The 12,994-nt window shown below is 31.5% G+C and overlaps 1 protein-coding gene across 1 annotated transcript in view; it reads left to right on the forward strand.

Moving 5' to 3' along the window:
* LOC129219640 (cullin-2-like) overlaps positions 1–9,961 on the forward strand; it is a 56,621-nt gene extending 46,660 nt beyond the window's left edge. The window contains exons 17-21 of the mRNA XM_054853907.1: positions 1,480–1,546; positions 2,800–2,996; positions 3,928–4,032; positions 7,201–7,320; positions 9,482–9,961. Coding sequence (XP_054709882.1) covers positions 1,480–1,546; positions 2,800–2,996; positions 3,928–4,032; positions 7,201–7,320; positions 9,482–9,613 — 621 coding nt within the window. The 3' untranslated portion in view covers positions 9,614–9,961. The remainder of the gene's footprint in view (positions 1–1,479; positions 1,547–2,799; positions 2,997–3,927; positions 4,033–7,200; positions 7,321–9,481) is intronic.
* Positions 9,962–12,994: the final 3,033 nt, after the last annotated feature.

Raw genomic sequence — 12,994 nt, forward strand, 5'->3', positions numbered from 1 at the left:
TCCAGTGACTTAGGAAATTTAGAATTTAGAAAACAAATACAAAAGATTGTTTAGTTTTCTCCAATGCATGTTTAAAACAACTGTTTTAGTTTAAACGGAAGAAGTTTTCCATTTTAATAGACTGAATAACAATGGGGTTGTTTCCTTCAGTTAAAAATACTTTTATATATCTTTGGCATCTGTCTGCTGCCATTCTACGTTATGATAATCAAGAAACTTATTAAATATTGCGCTCTACGCTTGCTATCAACCATATTCAGGGGTGATTGTGTTTCGGTATTTTACCGAATTTCCGGTATTTTCGGACGTATTTCCGGTATTTTTATGTCCGAAAATACCGGAATTATGTTTTTTTGTTGTGCTTTTATCTCCCTACCTCCGCAATTTCTTTTAATTTTATAATACTCATCAAATATACCTGTAAGAGCCTTAAGATGGACACCTATCCCTTAAGATGTACAAATGTCAAGATAATTTGTACAACACCAGCTCAAAAGTAACTTTTTGTAACCCATTAAAAATTTAATCAAATGTACACACAATATTTTGACTCAGAACTATTTAATACTATGGCAAAGGTGCACTTAAGAAATAGGGCCCAAAGATTACCCCCCCCCCCCCCACCCGTTCTCACTTTGAAACTTTCAGGTATTTTTTGATGAACTCACAATCACCCCTGACCATATTGTTGCCAATCCATGGCAGTAAAGATGCGAATTAAATGTATTGCTTTACGCTTTGGCATCAGTGAATGGCATTTCATCATTTATGATGTCATCGGCAGAAGCATAAACAATGAAAGCGCACTGATTAAAGTAATTTTTTAAAAATATTAAACTTAGTCGAATTATTTAAAAAATGGTCAGATCCTATGTTTTTAAGCATGCTCTTTCAGAAAAAATACTTTTAAAATTTTAGAAACGACCTCATTGCTCAAAAATGACTTCATAAGTTTATAAATTTAAGCAGGGAGAAAAAAAACACCAGCATATTAATCAATCCTTTTTTCCATTTTAGAGTTATGGCTGTATTTTAGATCATTATGCTGATTTACATTGGAAGCAGTAGTAACAAAAGTCCCATTGTTCAGGTTTAATGCTTACACTCCTGTTGACCAAAGATAAACTAGACTAAACATAAGGATTACTTTTAGACTAACAACCTGAAACTGTTTCTGATGCAATCACTCAACCATTTACCAAGCTGAATGGTCCACCTATCAGCCAAGAGGTTTTCCTACAATACTGTTTCTTGCAATGTTAGTTTAACAGAATATATATAAACTCATATTAAAACTAAGAAATGTAAGTGAAGTGTTTGTGTAGCAATATTTTAAGTTAAAAAAAATGGTTAACTAAAATCAAAAAGTTGTAAGATGTTAAAATATCTTAATTGCATTTTTTTTTTTCACATCTTGTAAATAATATTGAAGAATTTATATTATTTAAAAAATTAACTAAAATATTTTTCTTCTTATAGTTTGAAACTTTTTACAGTACAAGGTTTAGTGGTCGCAAACTAACTTGGCTCCACCATCTTTCACATGGTACTAATACTTAAACTTGTCTTTATATATATTTTGTGGTATTAACTGCCATGCATTAAATCAAAATACATGTGCTATAAAGTCTGTTTTTATCACTGCTTTCTGAATACTATTTTAAACTACATTATTAATAATTATTCTTGTTTTAAATTATAAAATATATATATATTTCTTTAATCCTATGCCTGTCTCAGGCAATTCTGCCATCAGTCAATGAAAAAATCATTTATCTGAAACAATTACTTTTGGGCCGAGCACAAAAGGTGCTTTGTGGTAAAAACACCCCAAGAGATCTTCATTTTCACATTATGGCCAATCCTAGTACATTATTTTTTTTTAAACATGTAACCACTGTTTTAATCAAAAAAAAAAAACCTCCAGAAGATAATTCTTGTTGCTCTAGTGACATGTACCTCTTTAAATTTTTATAAATTCTAGATCTGCCTGTTAATTTATTGCAACACCCAACAATTAATTTTAATCAAAAATATTAAGAAAAAGTAAAAACTTGAGTATAGTTTAACATATTTCGCTATTTAGAAAATGAAATTTTCTAAATAGCTTTTTAAAAAAAAAAAAATAAGTCAGCTCAATGTGGTGGTTTGGCATTGACCTTCTGCGCCATGGTCCCGGTTTCTGACCCGAGGTGGCAAGTCGGTGGATTTTCGATATGCAGAAAATCATTGGCACCCATGTTTTATGATTATGCAGCATGAAAAAGATCCCTTGGGTGTTCATTTGGCTTTGAAGTCCTTGGCAAAATACAATTCCTAGTGCAGTCTTGCATCGAAAAGAGCCTTGATGGTGACACTTGAAAGACTGGATGCTGTATTTGGGGATCTTACTAGGTCTGCAAAAGGGGGAAAAAAATCTAAAATAAGAATTTGGAACCAAATGGAGGCACAACAGCTAGAGTTCAAAACTATTGGTTAAGTGTAATAAATTCATTCAACTATTTCTTGCTCTAAGCAAAAGTAATTTTATCATAGAAAATAACTATCAGCTGATTAATCAGCTAAAGTTCGATTACAGATAATCAGCAAAGTGGCCAATAATTGATTACTGCCTATTAGTCAGTGCATCCCATCAGTGAATAAAAATAGATTTTTTTTATTTCTTACTACTATGATATATTTGTTCTTAAATTATGTGTTTTTAATTGGTGAAGAGTTGTGTTTTGTTGAAGATATATGTATTTTTATCCTCCATTATACCATCTAATCTTTTTGTGTTGTTTTAATTTGATTCAATAGCGGAACTGAAATTGTGTTATCTGAAGAAACCCTATATTGTAACAATGGGCACTTATCAGATGGCAGTGCTTTTACTATTTGAAACGGCTGACTCACTAGCATATACAGAAATAAGTGAAAGTACAAAACTAAATGATGAACAGCTGACGAAGCAATTGCAAAGTCTTCAAGAATCTAAATTATTACTAGGTCCCAGTGTTAGTATATTTATATACTTGTTTTGTAATGCTTAGATTTATAACTAGTTTAAAAAAAAAAACTAAGTGTGAAATTAACCTTAATGTAACCCATTTTAGAAAGGTCTTATTATTGTTGATAATTCAGTAGCTGGAAAATAACAATGAAAAGAAAATTCTGATGCACGTAATCATGATGCTGAATGTTTTAAGAAATCACCCCTTGTCTCCCTTCCCGTTAAAAGAAAAAGTTTATGTTTACAACTCTGGTTTAATTCTCACACAATAACCTAGTTACTTAAAAAATTATGTGGAGGAATAAACTAATTGCTTAACGTAGGGTAACAAAAGTCATCAAAATTCCTAAGATATACTTGAAATAGAATCTATTTTTTTGCATTTGTCACTTTTGTAGACTTTGGTTTTTACCTTTTTTTTTTTTTTTCTTTTATATTGGTTACTTTTGACAGTGATAAAGCACATTAATGAAGGAAAACTCCTTTTCTCCCCCTAATCAAAACCCAATAAGTGAACCATTTCCTGCTAATCTCTCAGTATTGGAAAAACATCTTGAATAAGTTGAATAATAATGATTAAATATATTAAAACGTAATGGTATTTATATAATACATATTCTTAAAAATCTGAGGAATTAAATTATAATTACTGAAGATAAAATCTCCAATTGACAGAGAAGGAAAATTTGATTGTTCCTGCATCCAAAGCCTGTGCTGGGCCTCTGTAAAATTCAAGTTGAAATCAAGGTTTTTTTTAATGTTTCCAAAGTGCCCAGAGTTTTGAGGGGGTAAAAAGGGGAAAAATGTATGCATTTGCCTTTTTTCTTGCTTTTTTTTAAATTTAAACTTTACATTGCATATGATTAAACCATTCATTTCGAATGTTTTTTGCGTATCATTTAGAGTTCACTTCAAGGTATTTGTTTTCTTTTCAGGAAAAAAATATAAGTCAACACAGTTCATTTGCTTTAAATAAAGATTATTCAAATAAAAGAACCAAGTTTAAATTGACTGCTGTTCTGCAGAAAGAAACTACACAGGTTACCATTTTAAATACTTGTTCCTTACTTTAAAAAAATCAGCTTGTTTAATGTGTTATACAAAATAAAACCATGTAATTGCACTATAAGTTTGTTATTGATGCAATTGGGAATCATTGAGAATAAGATTTGTATGTTTTTGCTTCTTAAACTGGTTTTGCTTTTTTGAGTGCTGCAAAAGATTTTTTTTTTCCTTAATTGCCTGTATGCTTGTTGCTCAGGCAGTGTCTTACTGCCCAGTACCTTGAATTTTATCTGGTTTTGGTTTGCAGGGTTTCTAATTATTGTCTATAATTTTTCAGTAATAAAATATTTAAATTGGAAAATTAGTGTAAACCAGTTGCCAGGTAACTTTTCCAGTTTCTTGTTCAATCAATGAAAAATTAAAAAGTATTGAACGGAGAGTGAGAAAATGAGATAGACAGGAATTTTGGCAAACCACTTATTGCCAACTGAAAGACATTTCTTTGAAGTGTTTCACCCTAAAAAAAAAACCATGTGAAATGACAGACCAAATACTTTTTCTTGATTTTGATATAGGACTGGGATGGGGAACCTTTTTCTAACAATTATAAAAAAAAAAGTTCTTAAAACCAATAAGCCCACATGTTACTTTTAAAAAAAATGAAAACAGTCTATGAAAGACTTAGATGTTCAAGAAATTGTATGATAAATATTTTAAACAAAATTTAATTTTTTATAATTTATTTAAAACTATCAACTTCATTAAGAAAGAAGCATGATGCACAGTTATGAAATTGAATGTGACACTTGCTGTCTTTTGGAGGATAATTTATTTATTCATGGTTTGATGCTTGAAACTTTTAATGTGCGTATGTAACAGACAAATCTACACCTAGGCAGTTTCTGTTCTTGTTTTTTATAAAATTTATTGTCGAAAACAACTGTTTTCAAACACAACTTTATCCAAACAGTCAAAAGATCTCTTGCCATTCTTTTCATTGACATAGCACAACACCATTAAATCAAAATAATATTTCAATTTTTTGTTGAAATATATTCATCACAATTATCCATATCTAGCATTATTTATTTATTTATTTTTAGTTTATGTTTAGTTTAAATTCATTTGTGTACACAGCACCAATTTGAAATTAAATTATTTATTTTATAAATTAGGTTAGTGATAGCCAAGAAGCAGCCTGCAGCCCACATCCGGCCCACAAGCTGATCCGTGTGGCCTGTTTAATGTTACAAATCAAAAAGCATGATTAATGATACTGCTACAAATTTGGAGCTAAACATTCAGAAATTTAGTTTATGAAAAACAGATGCATTTAATAAAAGAAGCATAGTAATCAAAAAACATTTATTGGTTTTCCATTGTCTGGTCCTTTTCCATGTTTTTCCATATTATCTAAAAATATTTTAAACATTTTGAAATTTTATATGTGTCGTGGCCAGAGAGAGAGGGCCTGATTAATGAATAGGCCAACTAGGCTGTGGCTTAGTTCCCCTTTTTTTAGAAGGCCCCCATATGGATAAAATTGTTTAAGTTCTGGGTTGACTATTCAAGGAAAAGAAAGAAATGAATTTTCTCTTTTATTTTTTTCACTTTTCTTCGACTTATTTAAGATGTAGGATGCTCTGCACTCCGAGACATAATTTGAGTGAGCACTTGACCACTGCAGCACCCTTGAAGTCAGCACTATGAATACTTGTGTTTAAGGTTTGACTATATACAGGAGCTTCGAAAATGTATTTGGCGTAGGGCCCCCTAATATCTAAAACGGCCCCTGGTCTTGATCCACTAAAGTCATTTTAATATTAGGTGCAACCCTCGGATAGAAAAAGGTTGGGCACCACTGAATTAGGTTATGGACCTTTTAGTGTGATGAGTGGAAGTTAAAGTTTGAACAAATTAATGTAAAAAAAATGTGAATGCTCATATCTTCTAAAGTAGCTTGGCAGGTAATGGAGTCATCATCCCTAATATAAGACTTTGTTTTGAAATTTGCCGGTCAAGTCTGAGTTTTTGAAATGTAATAAAATTGTGACTACTATGAAATGTGCATGCTCTATGTAAAATCCATTCCTGTAAAAAAAAAAAAAAATTAAACGAAGTCATGAAAAAGAAAAGGGTAAGTTGAAATATAAGTTCTATAATTAAAGGCAACACTTGTAACATGTTGACTACTGATTTGAATTAAAAATTAATTACCAAAATATGCCCTTTTTTCGGACACAGTGTGACAAAATAGAAATAATTTAAATTCTTCCCAGCACTTCTCTTTCTTTAAGTATTTTAAAATAAATTATTTCTTGAAAACTTAATCTGCTTCTGTAGTTAATATAGTCAGAGTATTCACATTAATTTTGTGATGTACTTATGAAATTCCTTTCATTACTGTGTTGGACTTAAGTTTTATAACAACAGATTAACCTTTGAGTTGGACAATTACAATTAATTATGTTTCCTTACTTTTTCAAAATTGGTTTTTTAGAACTTAACTATTGAAACATGTTAGTGCTCATTTAAAAAAGTTAATAAATCTATAACTGGTACTTGAAACCCCTTGCCCATTATTCAACAATTGTGAGTTTTCAATAAACTAAAGGATTGTGTACAAAAGTTTAGAGAAATCTGAAAGTTAGCAAGTGTACTGAGTGTAAAAATGTTTCCCATTTAAATGTAAAACCTCTTTAAATCAAATTTCAGTTTTGACTTGAAAAAATATTTCTTTTATTTCTCATTGTACGTAATTATTGACTGTTCAGGGATTCATTTAAGAAAATTATTTACGTTTGTATGTTAGGTATATAATGGATTTTGAAAGAAATTGTATAGAGTATTATTTTCACTAGCAGTAAGTTTACTAACTGAATAAGATGATCTTCTCAGAGAGGTTCATCAGACTTTTATAAATTTCGGAGTTATATTCCTTAAGGGAAAAAAAGTAAATTCTAGCTCATAACAGTAATAAATTTTCTGTTGTACCATAGTGAAAATTGGTAGAATATTTTCGCTGTGTATCACTTTGGTTCTGTAACTGTCTTAGTGATTTTTTAACATGCTGATTGTTCTTATTTTCATGCCATTTGTTTGATTAAAAAATTTAAGTTCTTGATTTTTTTTTTTTTTTTTTTTCAAATTATATATTTTCTAAAATGATAAATTATTTTATTCTTATTTGTTTTCATTTGCAGCAAGAAACAGAACAGACGCATGTATCTGTGGAAGAAGATAGGAAGTTATATCTGCAGGCAGCAATTGTGCGTATAATGAAAGCAAGAAAAATTTTACGGCATAACGGTTTAATACAAGAGGTTTGTTTCCATTACTGTGTCCAGATATGAAAGAGAAATTACATACACAGACTTAGCTTTATTATTTTGCATCTATTTTTTAGCATTGTTATGTAATTTTGTGTAGAAAAGCTGTAGCTCATACGTGTTTTAAAATTCAAATTTAGTATCTGCGGCGTATCTGAAGAAATGTTTCCCCCACCCTTCTTTCTTAGTATTTCTCACGTTTGCCCAATCAAGTGGCAATATTAGAATTCATTAAAAAACGCTAGTACAGCTCTCAAATTGCACCATGAAACAGGTTTCTCATTAAACTTAATTTCTCATTCCTTTAAACCTGCAAGAGGATTCGCTGTTTGCTGTGTTTGTTCTTTCCAATGTTGCCAGATTCATGATGGTACCATATGTTTCACAAGGCTGAAAACTAGGAATCGCGAACTTGTTTGAGTAATTTTTTAAAATGTCTCAATGATAAATTTAAAAAAGAATCAATTGATAAAAGTTAAACAATTTTGTGTTTTTACTAAATAAAACACAATGATTTGAAAACTTCTCATCCAACCAAATGTAAAAGCAACTTTGCGTAATCGTAGCGTTTTCCGATCTTTTTCTTTTTTACACCTAGTTCACTGCATTTCTATCTATCAACAAGTGCAGTCGCTTGTTACAGTTTCGTTCTTACTGTAGTAAATGATCACATCCGTACATATTAAGTTGTTACAGAGAGAGATATGTGGAGAAGGAGCCGCGTCACGTTTTGATACGCTCTTCTGTGGCGTATAGGAGGGGGCGGCTTATCTGATGAACTTTCATTTTTAGTTAGTAAATTATTGCATGTGTGGCGTATACGATAGGGCAACTTATCTACCCAACATTATGGCAGTTTAACTCTGCATTTAGAAAATGTGTGTGTACGTATATATACAATCCACTTGGGACCACTCAAAATCCCATGGGACTGGCTAAAATCTTAGAGTAATCAGTAATTTGATTTATCTAAAGTTCCTTTCCCAGCCCCTTCCCAAGAATAATTTTTATTTTCTTTTTCAGGAATAGTGCATAATAAGTAGACTATAACACTTATAGTTTGGATAAAATTAATAGTAATACATAAAAATATCTTTACAGAGAATAAATTTTATTAAGATACTTCAAAAAAGAAAGTTATTTATGACTGCTTACATTACTTTTTGCAGCATCTTGAAGTCTCATTAAGTTTGTAAACACAATTCAACAAATCCAGCTGTTCAAAATTTTCCAGATACTGTACTAAAATATTTACTACTCGTACAATAGACCTCTGCTCACAGTGTTTGGTTCAGTTGGTTCTTTCATTTCATTTCAAAATATATGCTAAATCTGATACTTACTGATTAGTTAGAGGTGGTGTAGGTTCTTCACCATCATCTTCATCAGAATCCGCACAAACGCTCCACTAACAGCTTGCACAATCACTTCATAGAGCAAAGATTCATACGTATAATTCAAGCAAACCTAACCTGGCACATTTTGTAATGCTATGATGTGGGTCTACGTAGCCTTCACAGTATTCCCAGGTCAGGCTTGCGCCAACTATAGTTAAATATTCAAGTAATCTTTTATTTCTGAAATTCCACTATTTGATTCTATTTGTCAGGCACTTTAGCTTTGTTATCATTATTGTTTATGAAACCCAGCTCTTAAAGCAATTTTATCTACTGTTTCTGTTGTAAGCCCAATTTATTTTCTCTCGACTTTAGTTAGCATTGCTTTCAAATGCCTTTTGTACCCTAAAATGACATACAGTATAACTTCAATTTAACGATTCCCCAATTTAATGATACATTTCACTAGTCCAGATCGGACTGCATTGTGTGTCTATATTTCTCGATTTCACAATATCCTTGATTCAATGATAACTTTTTCCAGTCCTTTGACAATTGTTAAATCGAGGTTATGCTGTTAACTCAAATGATTTATTTTTTAACTAATAGTGAATTTTTGAAATTACTGGTCATTCCTCCCATACATTTTCAGGACATTTTTAATCAGACTGATTTCTGAACTCATCAAAAATTTTTGAAAAGCAAAATGTTTCAAAACTTTGTTTTTTTTATTTACTCTTAGTGTGGTTTTAGAATATCAAAATGTCAAGTTTCAAAAACTATGCAATCTGATTCTAATGTTCAGCTTTTCTTAACAGGTTATAAATCAAGCAAAAAACAGATTTGTGCCCAATATCTCCATGATCAAAAAATGTATAGAAGCCTTAATAGATAAACAGTACATCGAACGGACTCCAAATTCTACAGATGAATATAGTTATGTGGCTTAAAGAATTAAATATTTCAATGAACTATGTTCAGGTGGAATGTGATGCAAGTGTAAAGTTTGGACAGTGCTTTATGTTCCATTTCACTCCATTTCAAATTGGTGTATAAAAACAAATTTTTTGCAGTGCACAATAAAAAAAAATAATAAGTTGAAAGAAAAGACAATCATGTGTTGTAAAATGTCATCTTTTATTACATATTTTTAAAATATGCAATGTATTCTAATATAAGACGCCTGGTTCTGTTTTTATGTTGTTGATGAGTTTCTAAACCTAGGATTATATTTAAAAGAAATTGGTTTACAAAAAGAATGCAGAATGAGGTCAATAAACAGATTGTTTTTAAACTAATCATGTTATATTTCATTTGTTTTTGTTCATACAAATTCTAGTTTTTTAGCTGCCAAAAAGTTTATATTCCTCTACTTGTAGCAAAAAATATTTAACAGATTTCACTTCCAAAATTTTATACAACTTATGACTTTGAAATAAAATTAACCATAAGTTGAAAAAAACTGTTGATGAAGTACAAAAAAAAAGGAATGCTCCTGTGCAATAATTTATGATGTTAGTGCTTCATTAAACATTAATTTTGTTTTTATCATATTTTAATTTCAACTGAAAAGTATTTTTTTAGAATTGAATGTAGTCTGGAAAATTACCGTTTATTTATTCCAAGGATTTATTTGTTTTATCTCTGTATTTCAAAATTCAGCACCTACTTCTCAAAAAAGGGATTTAACAATTTATGATCAATATTCTTTTAACACCATCAGCATTAGGGAGATATATGTCAAGGTGCATGCTAAAATACTGTTGGTGTATGTTTGGTTTGAGGCAGGATAGTTCTTAGATACTAAAGATACTCAAGTTGTTTTGTTTGTTATATAAAACAGGGAAAATTGATGAACATTTGTCATGGAAAAGCCAGGATTTTTGATCAACCACGATTGCTTATTGCTTTCATTTGACTGTCCTCGATGTCTGGTCTTTTTCTATATCTAATACATAGAAGAAAGTATTGGATTCGTGCAAATTTTTTAATTTCGAATTTTGATGGATTCGAACGTTTTGAGATGTGCTGAGTCCATTTCAACCATTTTAGGAAAATGTCTGTCTGTCTGTCAGTGTGTGTGTGTCACATATGTGTGTGACCAGTTTTTTGTGGCCGCTCTGCAGCAAAAACTACTGCATGAAATCGAACTAAATTTGGTACACCTATTGAATTAATAGGGAACCTAATGGGTACCCTATGTGAACTTGTGCCCATTGGTTTTTGGCACTAATTTCTCCAAGGGGGGTGCAGCAATGGGAGGTTTCTTGAGTTATGCGTGTCTGCTATTCTTCAGGAATTAACTGGCAGAATCAAACAAAATTTGGTCCGTATGTTGCCCTTAACATGTACAAGTGCTAATCCAATTTTGGTGTCAATAGCTCAAACGGGGGTTGAGCTATAGAACGTTTTTCTCGTCAATTGTGACTGCTGTATCTCAAGAAATAATGAATGGAATCAAACAAAATTTATCAACAAGTATCCCTGAGAGGGTATAAGAACTGATTCCATTTTGGCGTCAACAGGGGAAAAGGGGGTGGGGCAATCAAACATTCTCTTTTTTCCATTGTGAGTGCCATGTCTCAAGAAGTAATGCTACGTTCTGGATGAAATTTGGAATAAATGTGAATTTATATGTAAACAGGCGGTTAAATTTTGGCGCCAATTGCTCCATGGGGGCTGATTTTTTTTTTTTTTTTTTTTTTTTGTGTGTGTGAATAAAAATAGTTTTATGATTGCAACAATAAGAAAGGTAAATTGTAATAGTGCGTATTTCGCGTGATTTTAATTGTTGGAAAGTGACCAGAAAACCGCGATAATTTAAACTTTTTAACTGTTGGCATCTTTGCGTTTGTTAACAAATAAATGTTTGTAATTATTTTAAGCAAGGCTTTTAAAATAATTTTCAGTTTTCATTCTTCGCTTTGCTTTTGAGATAAATCGGGAATTGGGATGGTCGTCAAGTTTTGGCTTGTGTAATTTTGTTTCCTCGTCAAGCATGGGGAGGGATCAGAATTATAAGAAAGATATAGAAGAAAGTTTTGTGATGGCCACAACATACTAGTTTCAGAATGGACCAGGAGCCTCTGCAGCACCACCAGTCCATGCAAGAGCTGCTCCTCTGGTCCTGAGCGGCCACTAGCAGTATGTCTACCACTATCCCCTCCTCCTGGGAGGTGCCGTCCATGTCCTGCATACACACACTCCTACATACACACACGTCTACATCCATACACGTCCTTACACACATGCGTACACGTAACCACTCGGAAGGAGGGGCAGGCTTGGGAGGACAGGAGTTGTTTATAGCCCCCGATCCGTAGGGTCCTGTCGCAGCTCGTGATTGTGAAAAACATAATTTCAATTCCAAAAGTCAGAATTGAAGTTATATGTACTTTTTTTTCCATTCCCTGTTGCTACTATGATTGATTACTACAGCCTGAATTATATACCCTCTAAAGTTATTAAAATATACAGTTGATTTTCTATTTAACAACTTTCATTGGAGTACAGAAAATCATCCTTAAGTAGAATTCGTTTTTAAATAGAATGCTTCTAAAACTACAGTGGAGCGGCTGGTACGTGAAAAGTCGTCTTTAAATATAGAAAGCCATTAAATGGAGTGTCATTAAGCAGAGAACCAATTGTACATACAAGTATGCTCTAAAAATATCTGAAATATACCCTGAAAATGTAAACATATGTTTTTTTTTTTTTTTTAATAATGTACATAGAGAAAAGATAAAATATTTGAATTCTAAAAAAATGCTTGGCATTTCAATTTTTTGTATTTTGTTATTTAAGTACAGTAAATCCTGTAAAGTTGACCACCTGTCTATGTTGACCGCTTTTATCAGGAACGGACTTAGTCTTATCTTATATAATGAAGGAAAACCTCTGTAATTTGGCCACCACTATATCTTGACCACCTGTCTATCTTGAATACTAATGTGCACCAAATTTGGTATGAAGTATTGTAAAAACCCTTTGTAAGTTGACCACTTGGTTTATTTTTTAAAACTTAATTTAGCAAATTATTTTATTGTTATTTTTTTATAGCTTTTCAAGAATATTTTTGATGCCGGACCAGCATTTTACCAACTAAATAAAACAGCAGCATAACTAAACCTCCTTGTGTGTTTAACCACATGGGAAAACAACTAAGAACCCTTTTATTCTCCAAACTTGTTTTTCTTTTGTTGTTCTATTTGAGATTGCCTTTTGTACTCTCTGTTCAATGAAAAAATGTGTCAGTAGAAAAGTACAAAGTATTTTTTCAAGTTGCAAGATTTTGTGGCAACACTGGAATTATGCTGAAGATTAAGGTTACT

This window comes from Uloborus diversus, chromosome 4 (genome assembly GCF_026930045.1).
Source record: "Uloborus diversus isolate 005 chromosome 4, Udiv.v.3.1, whole genome shotgun sequence".
NCBI classification, from domain to species: domain Eukaryota; kingdom Metazoa; phylum Arthropoda; class Arachnida; order Araneae; family Uloboridae; genus Uloborus; species Uloborus diversus.